The sequence below is a fragment of the Lepidochelys olivacea genome (assembly GCF_965140295.1).
Source record: "Lepidochelys olivacea isolate rLepOli2 genome assembly, chromosome: 9".
Classification (NCBI taxonomy): Eukaryota; Metazoa; Chordata; order Testudines; family Cheloniidae; genus Lepidochelys; species Lepidochelys olivacea.
In genome coordinates, this window is record NC_140419.1 from 2,222,001 (window position 1) to 2,239,604 (window position 17,604).

The following is a 17,604-nucleotide window of genomic DNA, read 5'->3' on the forward strand; positions in this document are numbered from 1 at the left end:
GGTTCTCAGACTTTTGCACTGGTGACCCCTTTCACACAGCAAGCCTCAGAGTGCGACCCCCCTTCTAAATTAAAAACACTTTTTTACATATTTAACACCATTATAAATGCTGGATGCAAAGCGGGGTTTGGCGTGGAGGCTGACAGCTCGCGACCCCCCCATGTAATAACCTCGTGACCCCCTGAGGGGTCCCGACCCTCAGTTTGAGAACCCCTGATTTAGGCCCATCTCTAACTGGATTGAATGAGCTGAATATATCTGAGCAGTATAAATATGCCTTCTTTACGCCTCAGTACTGTAGGATTGCCAACTTTCTAATCGCACAAAACCAAACACCCTAGCCCTGTCCCTTTTCCGAGGCCCCGCCTCCTGCCCCGCCCCTTCCCTGGGGCCCCACCCCACGCTCACAACATTCCCCCTCCCTCAGTGGCTCGCTTCCCACACCCTCACTCACTGTCACTGGGCTGGGGCAGGGAGTTGGGATGTGGGAGGGGGGCGAGGGCTCCAGCTGGGCGTGCGGGCTCTGGCGTGGGGCCAGGGATGAGGGGTTTGGGGGTACAGGAGGGGGCTCCAGCTGGGGGGTGGGGCCAAGGGATTTGGTGTGCGGGAGGGGGCTGTGGGTTGAGGCAGGGAATTGATGTGTATGAGGGGGTACAGGCTCTGGACTGGGGGTATGGGCTCTGGAGTGGGGCTGGGGATGAGGGCATGGGGTGCAGGAGGGGGCTCCAGGTTTTGGGGGGGGCTCAGGGCTGGGGCAGGGGGTTGGGGCACAGGCTTACATCGGGTAACTTGCAGTCAGCAGGGCTAAGGCAGGCTCCCTGCCTGTTCCTGGCATCGCGCTGCGCTCCAGAAACAGCCAGCAGGTCCAGCTCCTAAGCAGGGGGCCAGGAGGCTCCGCGCACTGCTCTCGCCCACAGGCCCTGTCCCCCAGCTCCCATTGGCCATGGTCCCCAGCCAATGGGAGTGTGGAGCTGGTGCTCGGGACAGGGGCAGCACGTGGAGCCCCGTGGCCTCCCCGCCCAGGAGCCGGACCTGCTGGCCACAGCACCGCCAACCGGACTTTTAATGGCCCTTTTCGACCGGGCGTTCCAGTCGGAAACTGGACACCTGGCAACCCTACGCTACTGTTCTGTCTCCAAACAGGTCTTAAATCCATTTTACGTGTTCCAACTCTTCAGCGTGTGTCTGTGGTTCGCTGAAGATTATAAGGAGTATGCCATCGCTATCATAATCACGTCCCTCCTTTCTATCGCCTTAACTATATATGACCTCAGAAAGGTGAGAACCCCGCCCCGCGGAGAGGGGAAAGGATTACTGTTGCTGCCAGCCAGCCAGCTCAGAGGACACTGCATGTTACATACAGCCTGGTACAGAACAAACAGCTAGTTCTTCACATTGGCGGCAGGCCAGCGCTGTCACAGTTTCAGTCACTATTCAGTAATAAAACTAGGCTGAATCAGTGCCGTTGTTGTGGCCTCAGTGACTGAAAGAGCCTGGAACCACAGCCCTAAGAGTCAATAGTGAGGTACATAACTGGGAGCTTACTGACCATGTCTGCACTGCAGGCGTATCCACCCACCCCCTGCAAGGGTCCTGAAATCTTGCCTCAGCATGCAAAACCTGGAATGGGTTCTCTGGGGTTGGGCTCTTTGATTGTCCCCAAATCCTGCTCAGGAAGTGGACTCTGCAGGACAGGAAGGTACATTAGAGAGAAGATCGCCTTTTCACAGTGTACAATAGATCACTGGCACTTGGTCAGCAAATGTGATTTTCCTTTTGCTTAAACAAGTGCTAAATTATGGAGTAAATTCTCCTCCTTATCCCTGGATGTGGTGTGGATGAAGTCCCCTGGCACCAAGATAAGGACAATGACAATGTAATGGTTAGACATTGCCAAGGGTCTGTAGATTCCTTTAGTTTGGGAAGATTCTGGCCCTATCCTCTCAGCCATGAACAAAGCGGCACGAGGAAAAGCTGAAGAATCTGAGACGTTTAGGTTGTCAAAGTGATTATACCGGGAAGGCTGTCTCTCAGTGGGAGCTGCTTGATATAGATATAGATGAGTAGGCTGGGATAAGGCTCCTTTGGAGATCCCAGCCTTTATAAATGATAGATAAACATTTCTGTATCTTGGAACTATTAGTTAGTCCCCCTGGCAAGACTAATCATCTATGTAACAATCTACCCTCATCCTCCCTTCCACATTCCAGGGTGTGGTTTGCTACACCCAGCTGTTACACCTTGTCTACAATGAGATGTTACTGTCCGCACTTTGCAGACTCTATCTTCCTATACATTTGTACATCTCCTAGCGCAGTCCATCCCGACTGAGGCTCTGGTAGATGCAGCAATACCAACAACAAACAACAGTAAGAGTTAGTTACTGAATTACATAATATCTTTCTTTGTACGGCCGTTCACACTGAACGCTTCATTCTGTCTCTCCCTCCCCGATTTGCAGCAATCTATGAAACTGCACAGGCTGGTGGAGTCTCATAACAGTGTCAGGGTCACTGTGTGCAGGAAAGACAAAGGTGCGTCCTGTTCCATTTTTCTGTTTCTTTTGTTTTCAGTTCCAGTGTTACAGCAGCTCATGTCAGCACTGAGAGTAAATAGGGCAACAACTGACCTCTTAAAATTTCTTCTGGGACTGTTTTCCCTTTCTTCTCGCTCCAGTCAATTGGCTCACATCACTAAGAACGCTGAAGTGTGTTCTCATGCATCAATCTCATAAGTACAGTATCATTAATGTGGTTTAAATGGCCATGCCTTGCCTTGGTAAAACTAACCCATTGCACGGGGGAGTAGAGTCGTCTTTGCCAGAGCTACCATGTACCTCAATGGTGCCTGTCTAACCTCTGCAGCTGAACATTCCCACTAGTGTGGGCCCCCCGCAGCAACAAGAAACAGGGCCAAGCGAGGAGGATGGATTCAGATTGCTCGGTGGCAGGGTGTTTGGATCCAAAGTTCTTGTTTGGACCCATTCAGGAGATAAGTCTCAGTCTCCGTGTTTGGATCCAGATCCAAACTTTCCCCAGATGGGGGGGGGCGAGAGGGGGGGTTGCTTCCAGGGTCCTTGTTCAGACCCCTCTGCTGTGACAGATCTGGCGTTGTTTTGTAATAATGATGAACATTGCATGGTGATCTGCTAATCGGGATGTTTATGAATACGTTAGTTTAGGTCAGGGGTTCTCAACCTTTTCGAAATCATGCCCCCACTTAGGGTTTTTTTTTACCTGAAGCCCCCCCTTCTGCTAGCGGGAAGGATATTCATCCTGCCCTTGCGAAAACCCCTTCTAGAGGCTCAACTCTTCTGGGAGGTCCAAACACGAACCCCCATGAGCAAGCGGTGCTGCCACTCCAGGTTGCAACACCACTCACTCAAATTTAGCCCAGCTCGCCGTGCACCCCCCACCCCCGAAAGTCTGATGCACCCCCCACAGTTGAGAACCCAGGGTTTAGGTTAATGGGGTCTGTAGGGAAAAACAAGCAGGAAAGGAAAGAATGGCTCAAGATAAGCCACTTCTCTGCAGACATTTGACGTTAAGAGTCAATGCCAGGACAGGCAAAGGCCCAGGAACACCCAGGCTGGGTTCAAAAGGCATTCCCTCAAGAGAGGGGTATTTGTTTGGGGGAACCAGACTAAGACACAAGCATCTGCTGGGGTGTCCGAAGAAGTTAGGCCTGCCTCAGTTACCATCGGGGAGGGTAAATCTTAGGTAGGATAGACATTCATGTATCCTGATTGTTATTTTACAATCCCTTTTCTCTAAAAGCTTTGTTCCGACTGTTACATCCACAATACATTGGTTTCAGCAGGCTGGCCACTGTGCACCACTGCTCACAGATTCCCAAACGACTGGCACCAAGCCCAGTCAGACCGTGGGGTAAGCACAGCTGAGACCCGTGGTGCTGTAGCCCCGGGTTCAGTCTAAGAGTGGGAGAATGGTGGAATTCCACCCTGGGATGGGTAAAGGCTCCAGGCCGGACACCCGAGAGGGTGCCCTTAGAGAGAGACCAGGACGGGGCTCAGAGGCGCAGACAGACTGGCAACTATGCCCATCTCTACTTACAAAACATTACAAAGCAAGGAGCAATTGGCCTTGTCAGGGGTGTGCTTGGAACTATTTTTTGCTTACGTGAGAGATCAGCGCTAAAGGTTTGCATCTCATATTGTCGGCAGGCTTCCAAGAGCTAGAGTCACGCCATCTGGTGCCAGGAGACGTGCTGGCTTTGACAGGGGGCAAAGCCCTTATGCCATGTGATGCCATCCTGATCAGCGGTGGGTGCATTGTAAATGAAGGCATGCTGACAGGTAAGGACGGTGCCTGGCCCGTCTTAAAGTCACAGACGCCACAAAGCTGTGGCTTTCCAACCGTTGCATAAGACACATTTTTTTGGAGAGAGCAAGTCTTTGAAGAGAAAACTGTCAGGGCACAATCTTGTACTTTGCAGTGATGGCAGAGGAGATAAGCAGTAGGGCAGGGCGAGGAACTCAGAGGATTTACCTGAGGACAGGGGATCAGAGAGTTTGAGCTGCCTGACTACTCCTGCAATGACGGAGCCGGCTGACGTTCCCCACTGCAAATCCGTGTCAGGTTAGGTTGCAAAGCAGCTGGTATACTCAGCAGCCCACTGGGTGCGTTCTGCTTGGACAGAGCTAAAATATTTGTTAGCAGAAGGCATGTGACTAAAAGCTTCCCCTTGTCTTGGGTAATGAAATATTTAAACTGCCCTAGGGAATAACTGAGTCACTTGAGTGTCAGATTCCAAACAGCCAGACACCTGGGAGCCAACAGGCTGGATGCTGGTAGCAGCAACTCAGGTCTTCGTTTACGGTGAGCAGCTATTGAAAGCCTGTTCTTGAAATCCTTACTCAGGTGAGGAGTATCATTGATCTCAGTGAGCAAGGACAAATCAGGTCTTAGATTTACCTGGGTGAGTCAGGGCGCAGGCTTGACCTGAGCGTGGACTATTCACATGCAGAATCTGGACACTTATTCATTTGCCTGTGCAGCCCCATGCACACCTGAGAGGGACACACCCGTGCAGGCATTGATGCTCCAGTGGTCAGGGCACTTGTAAGGGATTTGGGAGAGCCAGGTTCCCTTCTCTGCTCTGCCATGAACTCACTTGTGTGGGCTGGGGCAAGTCACCTATTCTCTCTGTGCCTCCATGCCCATCTGTACAATGGGCCAACAGCCCCACCTTGCCGCACAGGGGGGGTGAGAGGATAAACACATGGAAGATTGTGAGACACTCAGCCGCTACAGTCATGAATGCCAGAGATAGAAATAATAATAATTTTCCAAACTTGTTTGTCACCACTTGGGCTAGCTGCTGCTTACCACAATACACACTACAAATGGCTGCTGTGCAGGCTTCAAAGGGATGCACCCAGGATTTGGAAGGCACTGCAGTTTCCTTAATGCAATCCGATCTCCTCTAGGGGAAAGCATTCCAGTAACAAAGACCCACTTGCCCCAGGCCGATGACTCCAGGCCCTGGAGAATGTGCTGCGCAGAGGATTACAAAAGACATGTCCTCTTCTGTGGAACAGAGCTCATCCAGACCAAGGCGGACGGCAAGGAGCCAGCGAGAGCTGTTGTGCTGAGGACCGGTCAGTCAATTCACTCTTCATGGTGCTTTTTCTCTGATGCAGTAGCTTGCCCAGGCTAAGGGCACGTCAACACTGCAAAAAGAGACCCTCAGCAGCAAGTCTCAGAGCCTGGCTCAACTGACTCGAGCTCGCAGGGCTCAAGCTGGGAGGCTAAAAATAGCTGGATAGACCTCCAGGCTCAGGCTGGAGCCCAGGTGCTGACACCTGGCACAGAGCACAAGGTCCAGCCCGAACCCTAACATCTACACGGCTATTGTTAGCCCCCTAGCATGAGCACTGCAAGCCCAAGTCAGGTGACCAGGGCTCAGACTTGTTGCCACGGGGGGTGGGGGGATGTGAGTTTGCAGGGTAGCTGTGCCCTACGAGCCCAATCCCCTGTCATACCAGTCACACAGATATTAATGGATTTACTCCAAATTTACCCCAGCCTGGCTGAGAGCAGCGTTTGGCCAAGATCTCTGTCTGCACCAAACTGCTATTTCTTGTTTGTATTGCTCGGCATAACCCTTTAAAAAAAAATATGACAGCATGCTACAGCGTTAGCCCTAAAGCCTGCATCGCCCAGGTATTCTGTGTGGGACTATTACTGTACAATAACACAGTCCTAAATGCTAGAACAGAGTCCCATACTCAGCTCCTCTCCAGGACCTGGCTAGCTGTGGGATTGACACCCTCCTGGTCTGACACCATGGCCGCTGTGCTCCAGCTAACAGTCCCCCCCAGTTCAGATGCCTGGTTAGAGGGTGCTTTTGGCAAGGGGTTTCCGACTCAGTTCAACAGAGCCCAGGTTTGCTGAGCACCACCCTGGAAGGCCACGCTCTTGTCCTGTGCCCAAGTGGTGGGCTAGGATGGCTCAGTGAGGATGGCTTTTCTGTTGTTGGTGATTTATTTTGTGATCAGGGAAGAGCTCCCTTGGGTGGGGCATCACATTCTGGATGTGTGTCCATGTGTTTGCACAAGCATCTAGCTTTGTAAACAACAGTGGATATGCCAGGCCGCAAGAGTTAGTCTGATCCTGAGAGTTTGAGTTCAGCGCAAAGGAGACACACCAGAGTGTAAAGGAATGAACAACACCCGAGTGTGCTCAGCCTGCTCTGCCAGTGCCTCACTGGGGGAGAGCAGGCAAGAGACTACACTGCTCTGACCCTGCTGTAGCCTTGGATGAGTTTAGGGTGAAAATTGCACAAGTCACTAACAGGTTCTCTACTCAGGTGGCTACATGAGAAATTTCACTGAGTTGAGATGAGTAAAGCACACAAATCAAAACATGAAGATGGTACTTAAAATCCAAATAAAACCAAGCATAACTATACAAAACCAGATATGTATAACAAAACACCCCCTGGATCATGCATGCTTACAGCCTTAGGCTGGCTTCACATAAAGCAATCCCCCAATGTTGACATACCAGTCTCCTTAAAGTTGTAAGTAACAGCTAAGATAAAAGAAAAAGTGGAGATCATTACAGGGGGCTTGTTTGTAGTCAGGCTTCGGCCATTTGGTCATCCTTGGTGTCCCAACTAGGGGCTGGTTTGACAACCTTTCATACACCTTGTTCCATTCCACCCACATGCATCTTCCACCCACATGCATCTGGACCATGTATGATCAAGTCACAGCCCTCTATTCATATCTGGTGTTCTGGAAGCCCAATTTTAGGGTTCCAGTTGTCCATATGTGGTATGCCAGTTGCCCATAATGACATTTCCGATAGTTAAACCAATCATTTGCATCTGTCCATTTCCCAATAGTTTTGATACATCACCGAGGTTAGCTCTGACTGCAGAAAGCCCGTAAGATGTTACCATCTGTTCATTGATGGGTTTACCCTGTTTATCACAAGATGCATATTGCTAACTTCTAGGCCTCACTCTAAGCCTGTAACACTTAATACTTAAAACCTCTCGCCAAGCCTATTCTTAATACATGTATTTTAGTTTTTCAGCTTGCTGTTACAGCTTCAGAAACTTCCATTATTATTTTACCCAAAACTATAGACCCTCCAAGATCAGGTCAGGGGTCAACAGTCAACACTGCTAATGCTATATCAGGTGGGTGAGGTCAGATCTTTTATTGGATCAACTTCTGGTGATGAGAGAGAATGGCAGATGCAGAGGATTGGAGAAAGAGGAGCAGGTCCACCTCTCCATGTCTTTCCCTTTCCCCTAAAAGTAGTAAGAGAGGACAGCAGACCAGCCATGCTACCCCTCCACCCTGCCACACACTGAAGAAGTTGAAGCAGAAGAGGAGCTAGAGAGGCACTTGCCTCACCACAGAAGATAGCTGAGGGCAGCAGCAGAGTAGGTCTTTTGGAGGATGGAGGGATCTCAGAAAATGCCTTTTGATTTGATGCAACTCGCCTGGGTGCTTGTTTTAGCCAAATTTCAGACTGAGATTCTGAGTTCAGGTGAATTTGAAACTCAAGGTAAAAATCTGCTTTCCCAAGATCCAGTAGTAAGGTTCCCTGAAACTCATCCTCCCACAAACCAACGGGTTTCACAGAGCCCTCATGAGGACTGGGTTAGCAGTGGATGGCACAGCTCAGCCACAGACAGGAGACTCCAAACATCCTCACAATGCTCTTAATTTCTTCTGTATTGTAAAACCAGCACTAAAGACCAGCACCTGCCACAGAGAATCCTCTAGCTCAAGCAATCACTTTAAAGAATCCCCGAGGTTTACAGTACAATGTTGTCTGATCTTTAGTTGAAGGCAAACCTATTAGACAATCAACGTTTCTTGATCACTGAGTGCCCAATCACACAATTACTTACTATTGTGTTTAGTCCTCCCGAAGTCACCCTATGGGTCTGCTGATCGTAGTAAGTACCATGTAGTGAGTGTTTGCAGGATTGGACATGCTGATGGTTGCTTAAGACAAATATCACAGTTTCTGGAAAGAATGTTTCCATACAGTAGCTTTTATAAGTTGTAATGTGAGATCTGGGTCTCTCATTTTAAGTTACAGTAGCTGTGAATCTTCTCATTCCACCATTTTTCTTAATGAACTTTTAGAACCAATTTCACCATTTACTGATGTCTTGTGGGTTTGGTTTGTCACTTCAGGTTTCAACACAGCCAAAGGGGACCTGGTGAGGTCTATTCTCTACCCTAAGCCCATGAATTTCAATCTGTACAGAGACGCCTTACGGTTCCTGATGTGCCTCATAGTGCTTGCAACCATTGGAATGATCTATGCAGTGTGTGTTTTTGCACTAAACGGGGTAAGTGGGAGAAATCACCACAACAAAATTCAGAAGGCACAAAAATGTGGAGTGTCTTCAGATTTTGTTGCACTTATGAAATTTGGTCTTATTTTCACTACATATTTGCACTAGAATGTGGGGTCATTTTAAAATGACATTGTTTTTACAGAAACAAAAACAAAAAAGCACCATTTCACATTTTCATACTAAGGTACAAACTCCCACCAATATTCTATATTAACATTTCCTCTGAAGTCTCCCCAGTGTGTCCTTTAGCTTGCTCTCTGAGATGAAGGTTCTCTTCATAGCTGGGTCTCATACGGTACTGAGCATGCTGTCAATGCTCACATGTTCATGTCAAAATAGCCACGATATTTCATGAATGCAACAGTTCAGAGCAGGAAGGCAGGTGATGTGAAATGCAACAAATACACCACCGGAAGTATCTGCAATATGTTCTGCACTTTTGCACATTCCTAGTTTCTGTATTTAAAAAAAATCACAAATGGGCTCCGGGGTGTGGGTGACACACAGACAAGTGCCGGACTGGAAAAGGCAGCTTTCTGAAAGCTGCTAGGAACTGTGCCATGTTTGGAGAAGCCAATGAAAAGGCCAAATCCTCAGAGGCAAAACATCTTATTCTGCAGTTTGTTCCAAAGGGGAAAAATATATTCCCTAGTCAGTCTTCAGACACTTGGTTCGGAACGTGAATTTACCTCAAGCTGTTTTCCAGGAAAGTGTGTTTAAAATGCAACCCAGTCCTGGTCTACACTTCTCCTTTTATATTGAACTTTCTCACTTGGAATACATAACGTACACGGTGAGACAATCAAAGCTGCAGGAACCTGGCTATCCATATTGTCAGACTTACCTGAAATTCAGTCCTGTCAGATATTGAATGTGTCAGCTCCCATCAGTGCTGACATACTAACAAGAGAGACACCTTTGAGTTACCTATGACAAACAGAAAAATCCAGTGAGATTGGTGCACCGTGTGGTCTGATGTAGTAACAGTGGGGGAGGAATGGTGAGCACAGCCTGGACACTCGTAACGCTTCAGATATGGCACCTTCTAGTGGTTCGAGCTAGGAATTCCTCATTCAAATCCCAGTTCTGCAGCGTCTCCTGTGGTCTCGGGTGAGTCACTTAGGTCCATGGTTTTAAAAGTGGCTTTAATTTTCAGTGCCTTAGTTTTGCAGGCCCCAGCTTGAGACTTCTTGGGCACCATATTCAGAGGTGCTGAGCATCTGTGAACATAGCTGAAACCAGCAGGCATTGCAGGTGCTCAGCACATCTGCCATTCACACCGTAGGTATCTCCAGCTGTCCCTCAGAAATTGAGGTGCCCAAATTAGAGGCCACTTTTGTAAGTGTGGCAGTGGTCTGCATCTCCTGTCCAGGAGCGTGTGAGCCGCTTGCCCACTCTAGCGCAACCAGGGACAGCCGCCAGGGAGCCTAGCACCTACCCCAGTGAGCAGGGCTGGGAGCCGTACAGCCACGCTGGAGGAGTTGCCCGGGCTGGGCACTGGCTCCTGCGAGCAGCGGCCTGACAGGCTACTGCTTTGTCCACTGCAGTTCCTGGTAGAGCTCTGCAGCTCCGCCGATATCCTCTTGATATCGGTGGTGTCATAAATATAAAGGGAAGGGTAAACCCCTTTGAAATCCCTCCTGGCCAGGGGAAAGCTCCTCTCACCTGTAAAGGGTTAAGAAGCTAAAGGTAACCTCGCTGGCACCTGACCAAAATGACCAATGAGGAGACAAGATACTTTCAAAAGCTGGGAGGAGGGAGAGAAACAAAGGGTCTGTGTCTGTCTGTATGCTGCTCTTGCCAGGGACAGAACAGGAATGGAGTCTTAGAACTTTTAGTAAGTAATCTAGCTAGGTATGTGTTAGATTATGATTTCTTTAAATGGCTGAGAAAAGAATTGTGCTGAATAGAATAACTATTTCTGTCTGTGTATCTTTTTTGTAACTTTAGGTTTTGCCTAGAGGGGTTCTCTATGTTTTTGAATCTAATTACCCTGTAAGATATCTACCATCCTGATTTTACAGGGGGGATTTCTTTATTTCTATTTACTTTTATTTTTTATTAAAAGTCTTCTTGTAAAAAACTGAATGCTTTTTCATTGTTCTCAGATCCAAGGGTTTGGGTCTGTGGTCACCTATGCAAATTGGTGAGGCTTTTTATCCAACATTTCCCAAGAAAGGGGGGGTGCAAGTGTTGGGAGGATTGTTCATTGTTCTTAAGATCCAAGGGTCTGGGTCTGTAGTCACCTAGGCAAATTGGTGAGGCTTTTTACCAAACCTTGTCCAGGAAGTGGGGTGCAAGGTTTTGGGAAGTATTTTGGGGGGAAGGACGCGTCCAAACAGCTCTTCCCCAGTAACCAGTATTAGTTTGGTGGGGGTAGCGGCCAGTCCAAGGACAACGGGTGTAATATTTTGTACCTTGGGGAAGTTTTGACCTAAGCTGGTAAAGATAAGCTTAGGAGGTTTTCATGCAGGTCCCCACATCTGTACCCTAAAGTTCAGAGTGGGGGAGGAACCTTGACAGGTGGGTATCTGCATCCGCAGATATCAGTTTTGTATCCGCACAGAACTCTACTAAAAAGATACACTGGAATTGGAAAAGATACAGAGAAGGACAACAAAAATGATTAGGGGTATGGAACAGCTTCCATATGAGGAGAAATTAGAAAGACTGGGACTGTCTCGCTAGAAAAAGGACGACGAAGGGGGGGGATATGATTGAGATCTGTAAAATCATGGCTGCTGTGGAGAAAAAGTGTTAGTCACCCCTTCACAAAACACAGACACCAGGAGTCACCCATGAAATGAATAGGCAGCAGGTTTACAACAAACCAAAGGAAGCATTTCTTCACACAACACCCAGTCAGCCTGTGGAACTCCTTGCCAGAGGATGTTGTGAAGGCCAAAAGTATAACTGGGTTCAAAAAAGAACTAGATAAGTTCACAGAGGATAGGTCCATCAATGGCTCTTAGCCAAGATGGTCAGAGGCACAACGCCATGCTCTGGGTGTCCCTAACCCTCCGGCTGCCAGAAGCTGGGACCTGACAGCAGGGGATGGGGCACTCAGAATTGCCCGGTTTGGTTCATTCCCTCTGAAGCCCCTGGCACTGGCCACTGCAAGGGTACTGGGCTGGCTGGACCATTGGTCTGACCCAGTATGACCATTATGATCAATTTGAGAGACAGTCTCAGTTGAACTCATCTTTAGGACAAGACAAAAAAGCAAACACCTGCCTGCCTAGGATCATTAAAGATGCTGTGGCAATTTTTGCAGTAATTAGGGCTGTTGCCCCAGTAAACTGCCCTTCTGGTGATTGCCTTCTGTTTTCCTAATGTCCTTCTGCAGAGTCAGAGTCAGCAAAGCCCTCGGCTTTAGCCAGAACACACAGGGCATGGAGTGAAACGGGGATTTAAAGCTATTCCTTGCACTGCTCCACTCCTGGTGCTGTTTTGTCCTGCACTGTGTTACAGCAGCCTGAGGTCTGCTGTAATTAGACCAGCTTGTAATGGCCCCAGGGTGCCCGAAATGTAGCCCAGGATTGACATCTCATAGGAGTATCCCAATCAGACCCCATTTTTGTAGCTATACTTTCCCAGCTATGCCAACAACAGGGGAGGGGGTGTAGCATATCAGCACCTACATCTGCTCTCTACCTCTGCACAACCCACCTTCCACCTGGGAAATCTTCATAATAGACAGGTTTTACTGCCAAGGGTATGGCACTAGGTGGCCACATAGGACCCCAGGATATGGTCAAGTATTTTTCACTTCCTGCCCTCTAAATTGTTGTATGGTGTTGCTGGGATCTTGTAAACAGCTCCTATGTTCCACCCCAGAAGTGGCTACATTTCAGCAACAGGGAAGTGATTTTTGCACATGTGTCAAGATTTTGGGCACAACCCTAGTATTATTACCTGCTTGCTGATGAAGTTCTAGTCTTATGTCCGCAATCCTTAGTGCAAGCTTTTGTTCTCTTGCTGACAACAGCATTTGTTTTGTGTCAGGAAGAGGCAGGAGAAGTGGTGAAAAAGGCACTGGATGTCATCACTATTGCAGTCCCTCCAGCTCTCCCTGCGGCTTTGACGACAGGGATCATTTATACGCAGGGCAGGCTGAAGAAAAAGGGAATCTTCTGCATCAGTCCTCAGAGGATCAATGTGTGTGGTCAGCTCAACCTCATCTGCTTTGACAAAGTGAGTGTGATGGACTCGTTATTGTTTTATTAAAAGCTGGGAGCGCTTGGAATCAAACCAGAGGATAAAGTGAGACTGCAGAAACCAGGAAGAGAAAATGTTGCACTTGTGACAGACAGCTCGTGGGAGAAATTTTCCATTTTATCTTATTTATCCATTTGCTGTGCCAAATAAGATTCTGTCTCCCTAGAGAGAGGGAGACCTGCCAGAGATTTAGTCTGAAAGGGGCTCAGACTCAAATCAAGGCGAAATGAGATGGCTACAATTACTGCCAGAGCACCCTCTCCCACAGCATTTCAACTCAATCTTCCAGTACATGGCCTCAATGGAACCATAACCAAACCCCATTGTTTGTATCATTTCTTGTATTGCATTTTCTCTGTTTTGTATATACATGTGATATAAAATCATGACTGGTGTGGAGAAAGTGAATCAGGAAGTGTTATTTACTCCTTCTCATAACACACGAACCAATGAAATTAACAGGCAGCAGGTTTAAAACAAACAAAAGGAAGTATTTCTTCACACACCGCACAGTCATCCTGTGGAACTCTTTGCCAGAGGATGTTGTGAAGGCCAAAACTATAACAGGGTTCAAGAAAGAACTAGATAAATTCATGGAGGATAGGTCCATCAATGGTGTCCTGAGCCTCTGTTTGCCAGAAGCTGGGAATGAGCGACAGGGGATGATTCCCTGTTCTGTTCATTCCCTCTGGGGCACCTGGCACTGGCTGCTGTCGTCAGACAGGACACTGGGCGAGATGGACCTTTGGTCTGACCCAGCCTGGCTGTTCTCATGTTCTTATGATATGGAAGCAAAACCAGACAGTATGGCCCCTTGGTGCGGTATAGTTCAGTGCTCATGGTGCATTGTGAGATGTGCATTTCGAATGGCTGAGTCTCTATTACTGACATGTGGGGCTGGTCAAACACTCCAGGAGTGCACTGCCTCCCCTAGGCATGGATCGTCTAAAGAAGTGAGGCCACTCCATTATGTGGCTGGAGTCCCATAATGACTCTTCAAACTCTCAGGCTACGTCTGCATTGCAGTCAAAGGTGTGATCTGCAGCACCGTAGACACACGGGCCCTAGCTTCAATCTAGCCAGCATGCTAAAAATAACAGTGAAGATGCAGCAGCAGGGGCTTCAGCATGGGCTATACAAGGCTGCCCGGAGACCCTTGTACGTGCTCACGTTGTGACCCCATGTTGAGGTCCATGCCGCTGTGCTAGCTTGCTGAAAGTCAGCAAGGCTATGCCTACCCATGCTGCAAGGCAGCCCCTCCATTGCAATGTAGACACAGCCTTAGTCCAAGACATCCGCACACTAGAATGTCTACTAGCATTACAGTCATTTAGACATTTCCATGGCATGATACAGAACTAGAGACTGACCCTGTACTCTTACACACATGTGATCAGTCGCAGTGACTGAGCTCCGCTGAAGCAGCTGGCAGTGGCTCAGTGCCCCATTACTCTGAACTGGTATGACATTTCCTGTGTTCCCATGCAGGGATCTTTTGAAACAGATCCTGATTTTACTCCTCGTAGAGGTCATATGTCTTTACAAAGTGAAGTTAATGCAAATGTCCATTTTAACCTAGACTGGCACCTTAACAGAAGATGGACTAGACCTATGGGGGGTGATCGTTTCTGAAGGAAACAGGTAATGGTCTTTGACAATAGACGGAGCTTGTGTTTTGTTGGATTGTGCCTGGATTTGGTCGCAGTAGTTCTCCTTCATTTCACAGCAGCAGGGTGAGCCCAGGGGATTGCTAATGGGGTCATTCAACAGTCCGAATTTGGCCACAATAGGTAGTGACTGAAATTTGCTACTTTCAATGGCTGTTCAGTGGTCTTGTGAAATGAGCTGGTTGTCTCAGCCAGATCCTGCTGACCCATGTCACAGAATACCACCATAGCTGTCACTATTTCTCACCCCTGTTGACAGTTTCAGCAGACTGAAGGGCCCCGGAGGCTGTACTAACCTCTCCCCCTCTCTCACGGCTGAGGCATATTGGCAAGGCAGAATGGAGCAGTCTTTCTGTGCGCATTCAGGGGATACATAGAGTACACCCGTTTCTAGTGCCATCCACTGAGCAATTCGCCATCTGTGGAGCCAATTTCATGAAAAAATATTTATTTTTTATTTAAGATCAAATAAACCAAGGTAGGCACTGAGCCAGAGGCTAGGTCTGCTTTACTGTGAGATTCGAATGTACGATGACTTGCTCAGAAGAGTGAGTTAAAGAATGACACATGCGATACACATGAAAGAGAATCAACTCTACCAAGAGCAGAATTCATGTGGCCTGATCACAGGACAGGGATTCAATCGGCCCTTTGTTCGTGCTGTGGTTTTGTAGTTTTTACGATTAGAGGAGCTGTAGTTAAACCATGTAACGCAGCTACTTTTATGCTTTCTTATAAACCAGCTTTCAGAAAGTCCACAGCTTCGCCTCTGGTCACAGCTTGCCCTGGGGACCAACGTGCGGCACCATGGTGAGCTGTCATTCACTGATTGTTCTGGATGGGAAGATACAGGGAGATCCATTGGACCTGAAAATGTTTGAGGCAACCAATTGGGTAAAGCTTTGTCTTTCTAAGATTGGGGAAAATCTTGGTACTGGCACAAGGTGGGGGCCATTCCTTACTCACTGTTGCGGGTAGTCTGCTCCCAAACAGAAACCAACGGGAAGGGTCCTCCTCTGCTCAAAGAATAGATATTGGGCAAAGAAAGTCCCATCCTGAATCCTTTCTTCCACAAGGAGGGCAGGGATAGCTCTTCCTGAAAAGAGCCCTGCGTTCTCACCACTCCACTGTCTATGATTTTCTACTCTGGCATTTCTGCAGATTAGATGGGGTTGGTAGGTTCACGAGCCCCACCTGTATTCCCAGCCTAGTTCCTTAGGCCTGGTCTACACTTAAAATTTAGGTCAACATAGCTTTGGCATGCAGGGGTATGAAAAATCCACACTCCTGCGTGCTGTAGCTATGCTGACCTAGACCCCTGGGCAGCCGCAGCTAGGTCAGCAGAAGAATGCTTCTGTCACCCTAGCTACTGTTACTCGTAGCTACCAGCTGGGTGACTACAAAAAATAATTTTCCCTCTGTTGATACTCACACATTCTTGTCAACTGTTGAGAAGGGGCCACATCTACCGCGATTGAATTGGCCTCGTTAACACTACAAAAAGTAATTTTCCCTCTGTTGATATTCACCCCTTCTTGTCAATTGTTGGAAATGGGCAACATCCACCCTAATTGAATTGGCCTCAATAGCACTGACCCCCCACTCGGTAAGGCAACTCCCATCTTTTCATGTGCTATGTATTTATACTTGCCCTTCTGTATTTTCCACTCCATGCATCTGATGAAGTGGGTTATAGCCCACGAAAGCTTATGCCCAAATAAATTTGTTAGTCTCTAAGGTGCCACAAGGACTCTTCGTTGTTTTTGTCCTGTTTGGGATGCACAGACTGCCAAGAGAGCTAAGATTATTCCACAGCATGGACCAAGAGCTAGTACTTATTGGACTGGGCTAGAAGTAAGCTAAAGTAGAACATCCGTCAGTTGTCAGAGGCAAAGACACGGCTAGGTTGTTTTAATTCTAGCCCGTAGAGGGTAGGAGCACACACATACAAGGCTAGTGTATTACAATATATTTTGCTCAAGCAGGCTGAATTCTGCAACAAAAGATATTTCAAGAGCCAGGAAACTGAAAGACGAATGTCTGTCTTACTCAAGGATAGGACCATTAACCAATACTGCAAATCACAAGGTGGAGCGAGCTTCTGGAACTCTGAAAGTCACAGCTAGACAAAAACCATTTCAGCCGCTTAATTAACTCTTCCTCCTTGTCAGTCAGTAATGTAATGATGAAACCAGCACTAGCCTCTTATGTTTCATTTCTGAGACACACTGTGGGAATGGAATGCTGGATTTTTAAAACAAGCCTGGAGGAGAAGAAAAATTTGAATCTTGGAGACATTAAAACATCAGTGTTCCTATATACCCTCTGCCATAAGTCAAAAACAATGGGACAGTCAATGAAATCAAAAGGCAACATTCTGAAACTGAGAAAAGAAAATGCATTTTTACACAATCCATAATTAACCAATGGAATTCATTGCCACAGGACTTCACTGATGCCAAGACTTAGCAGGTTTCCTAAAACGAGTTAGGATAAAGGTGGGTAAAGAACATCCACCTTTATATTAGATAGGAGAGATTACTTTATTTCTACAAAGGATATAAACCTTCACGTTTCAGAGCCTAAATCAGTCACTAATGACGGGAGATAGGAAGAAACTTCCCCTGAGGCATGTTGTTACTGATTTCTAGTCTGCTTTCTTACGCCTGCTACTGATCATGGTTGCTGTCAGGGACAGGATTCTGAACCCGATGGATCACTGTTCTAATCCAGTGCAGCAACTCCTGTCTTCCCTATATTTAGCCCATCCTGGAAGTTTACATTTGGCTTCGTGATGACGTAGGCAAACGGGATGGGGTAAATTTCACTTGCATCTAGTGGCTGATTGCAGTAACTGCAGCTCTAG

The 17,604-nt window shown here is 47.7% G+C and overlaps 1 protein-coding gene across 1 annotated transcript in view; it reads left to right on the plus strand.

Moving 5' to 3' along the window:
• Window positions 1–17,604, plus strand: part of ATP13A4 (ATPase 13A4) — a 66,948-nt gene that overhangs the window by 20,393 nt on the left and 28,951 nt on the right. The window contains exons 7-14 of the mRNA XM_084638782.1: window positions 1,144–1,278; window positions 2,462–2,534; window positions 4,184–4,315; window positions 5,450–5,620; window positions 8,687–8,844; window positions 12,859–13,047; window positions 14,651–14,712; window positions 15,482–15,632. Of these exons, the coding sequence (XP_084494908.1) occupies window positions 1,144–1,278; window positions 2,462–2,534; window positions 4,184–4,315; window positions 5,450–5,620; window positions 8,687–8,844; window positions 12,859–13,047; window positions 14,651–14,712; window positions 15,482–15,632 (1,071 nt within the window). The remainder of the gene's footprint in view (window positions 1–1,143; window positions 1,279–2,461; window positions 2,535–4,183; window positions 4,316–5,449; window positions 5,621–8,686; window positions 8,845–12,858; window positions 13,048–14,650; window positions 14,713–15,481; window positions 15,633–17,604) is intronic.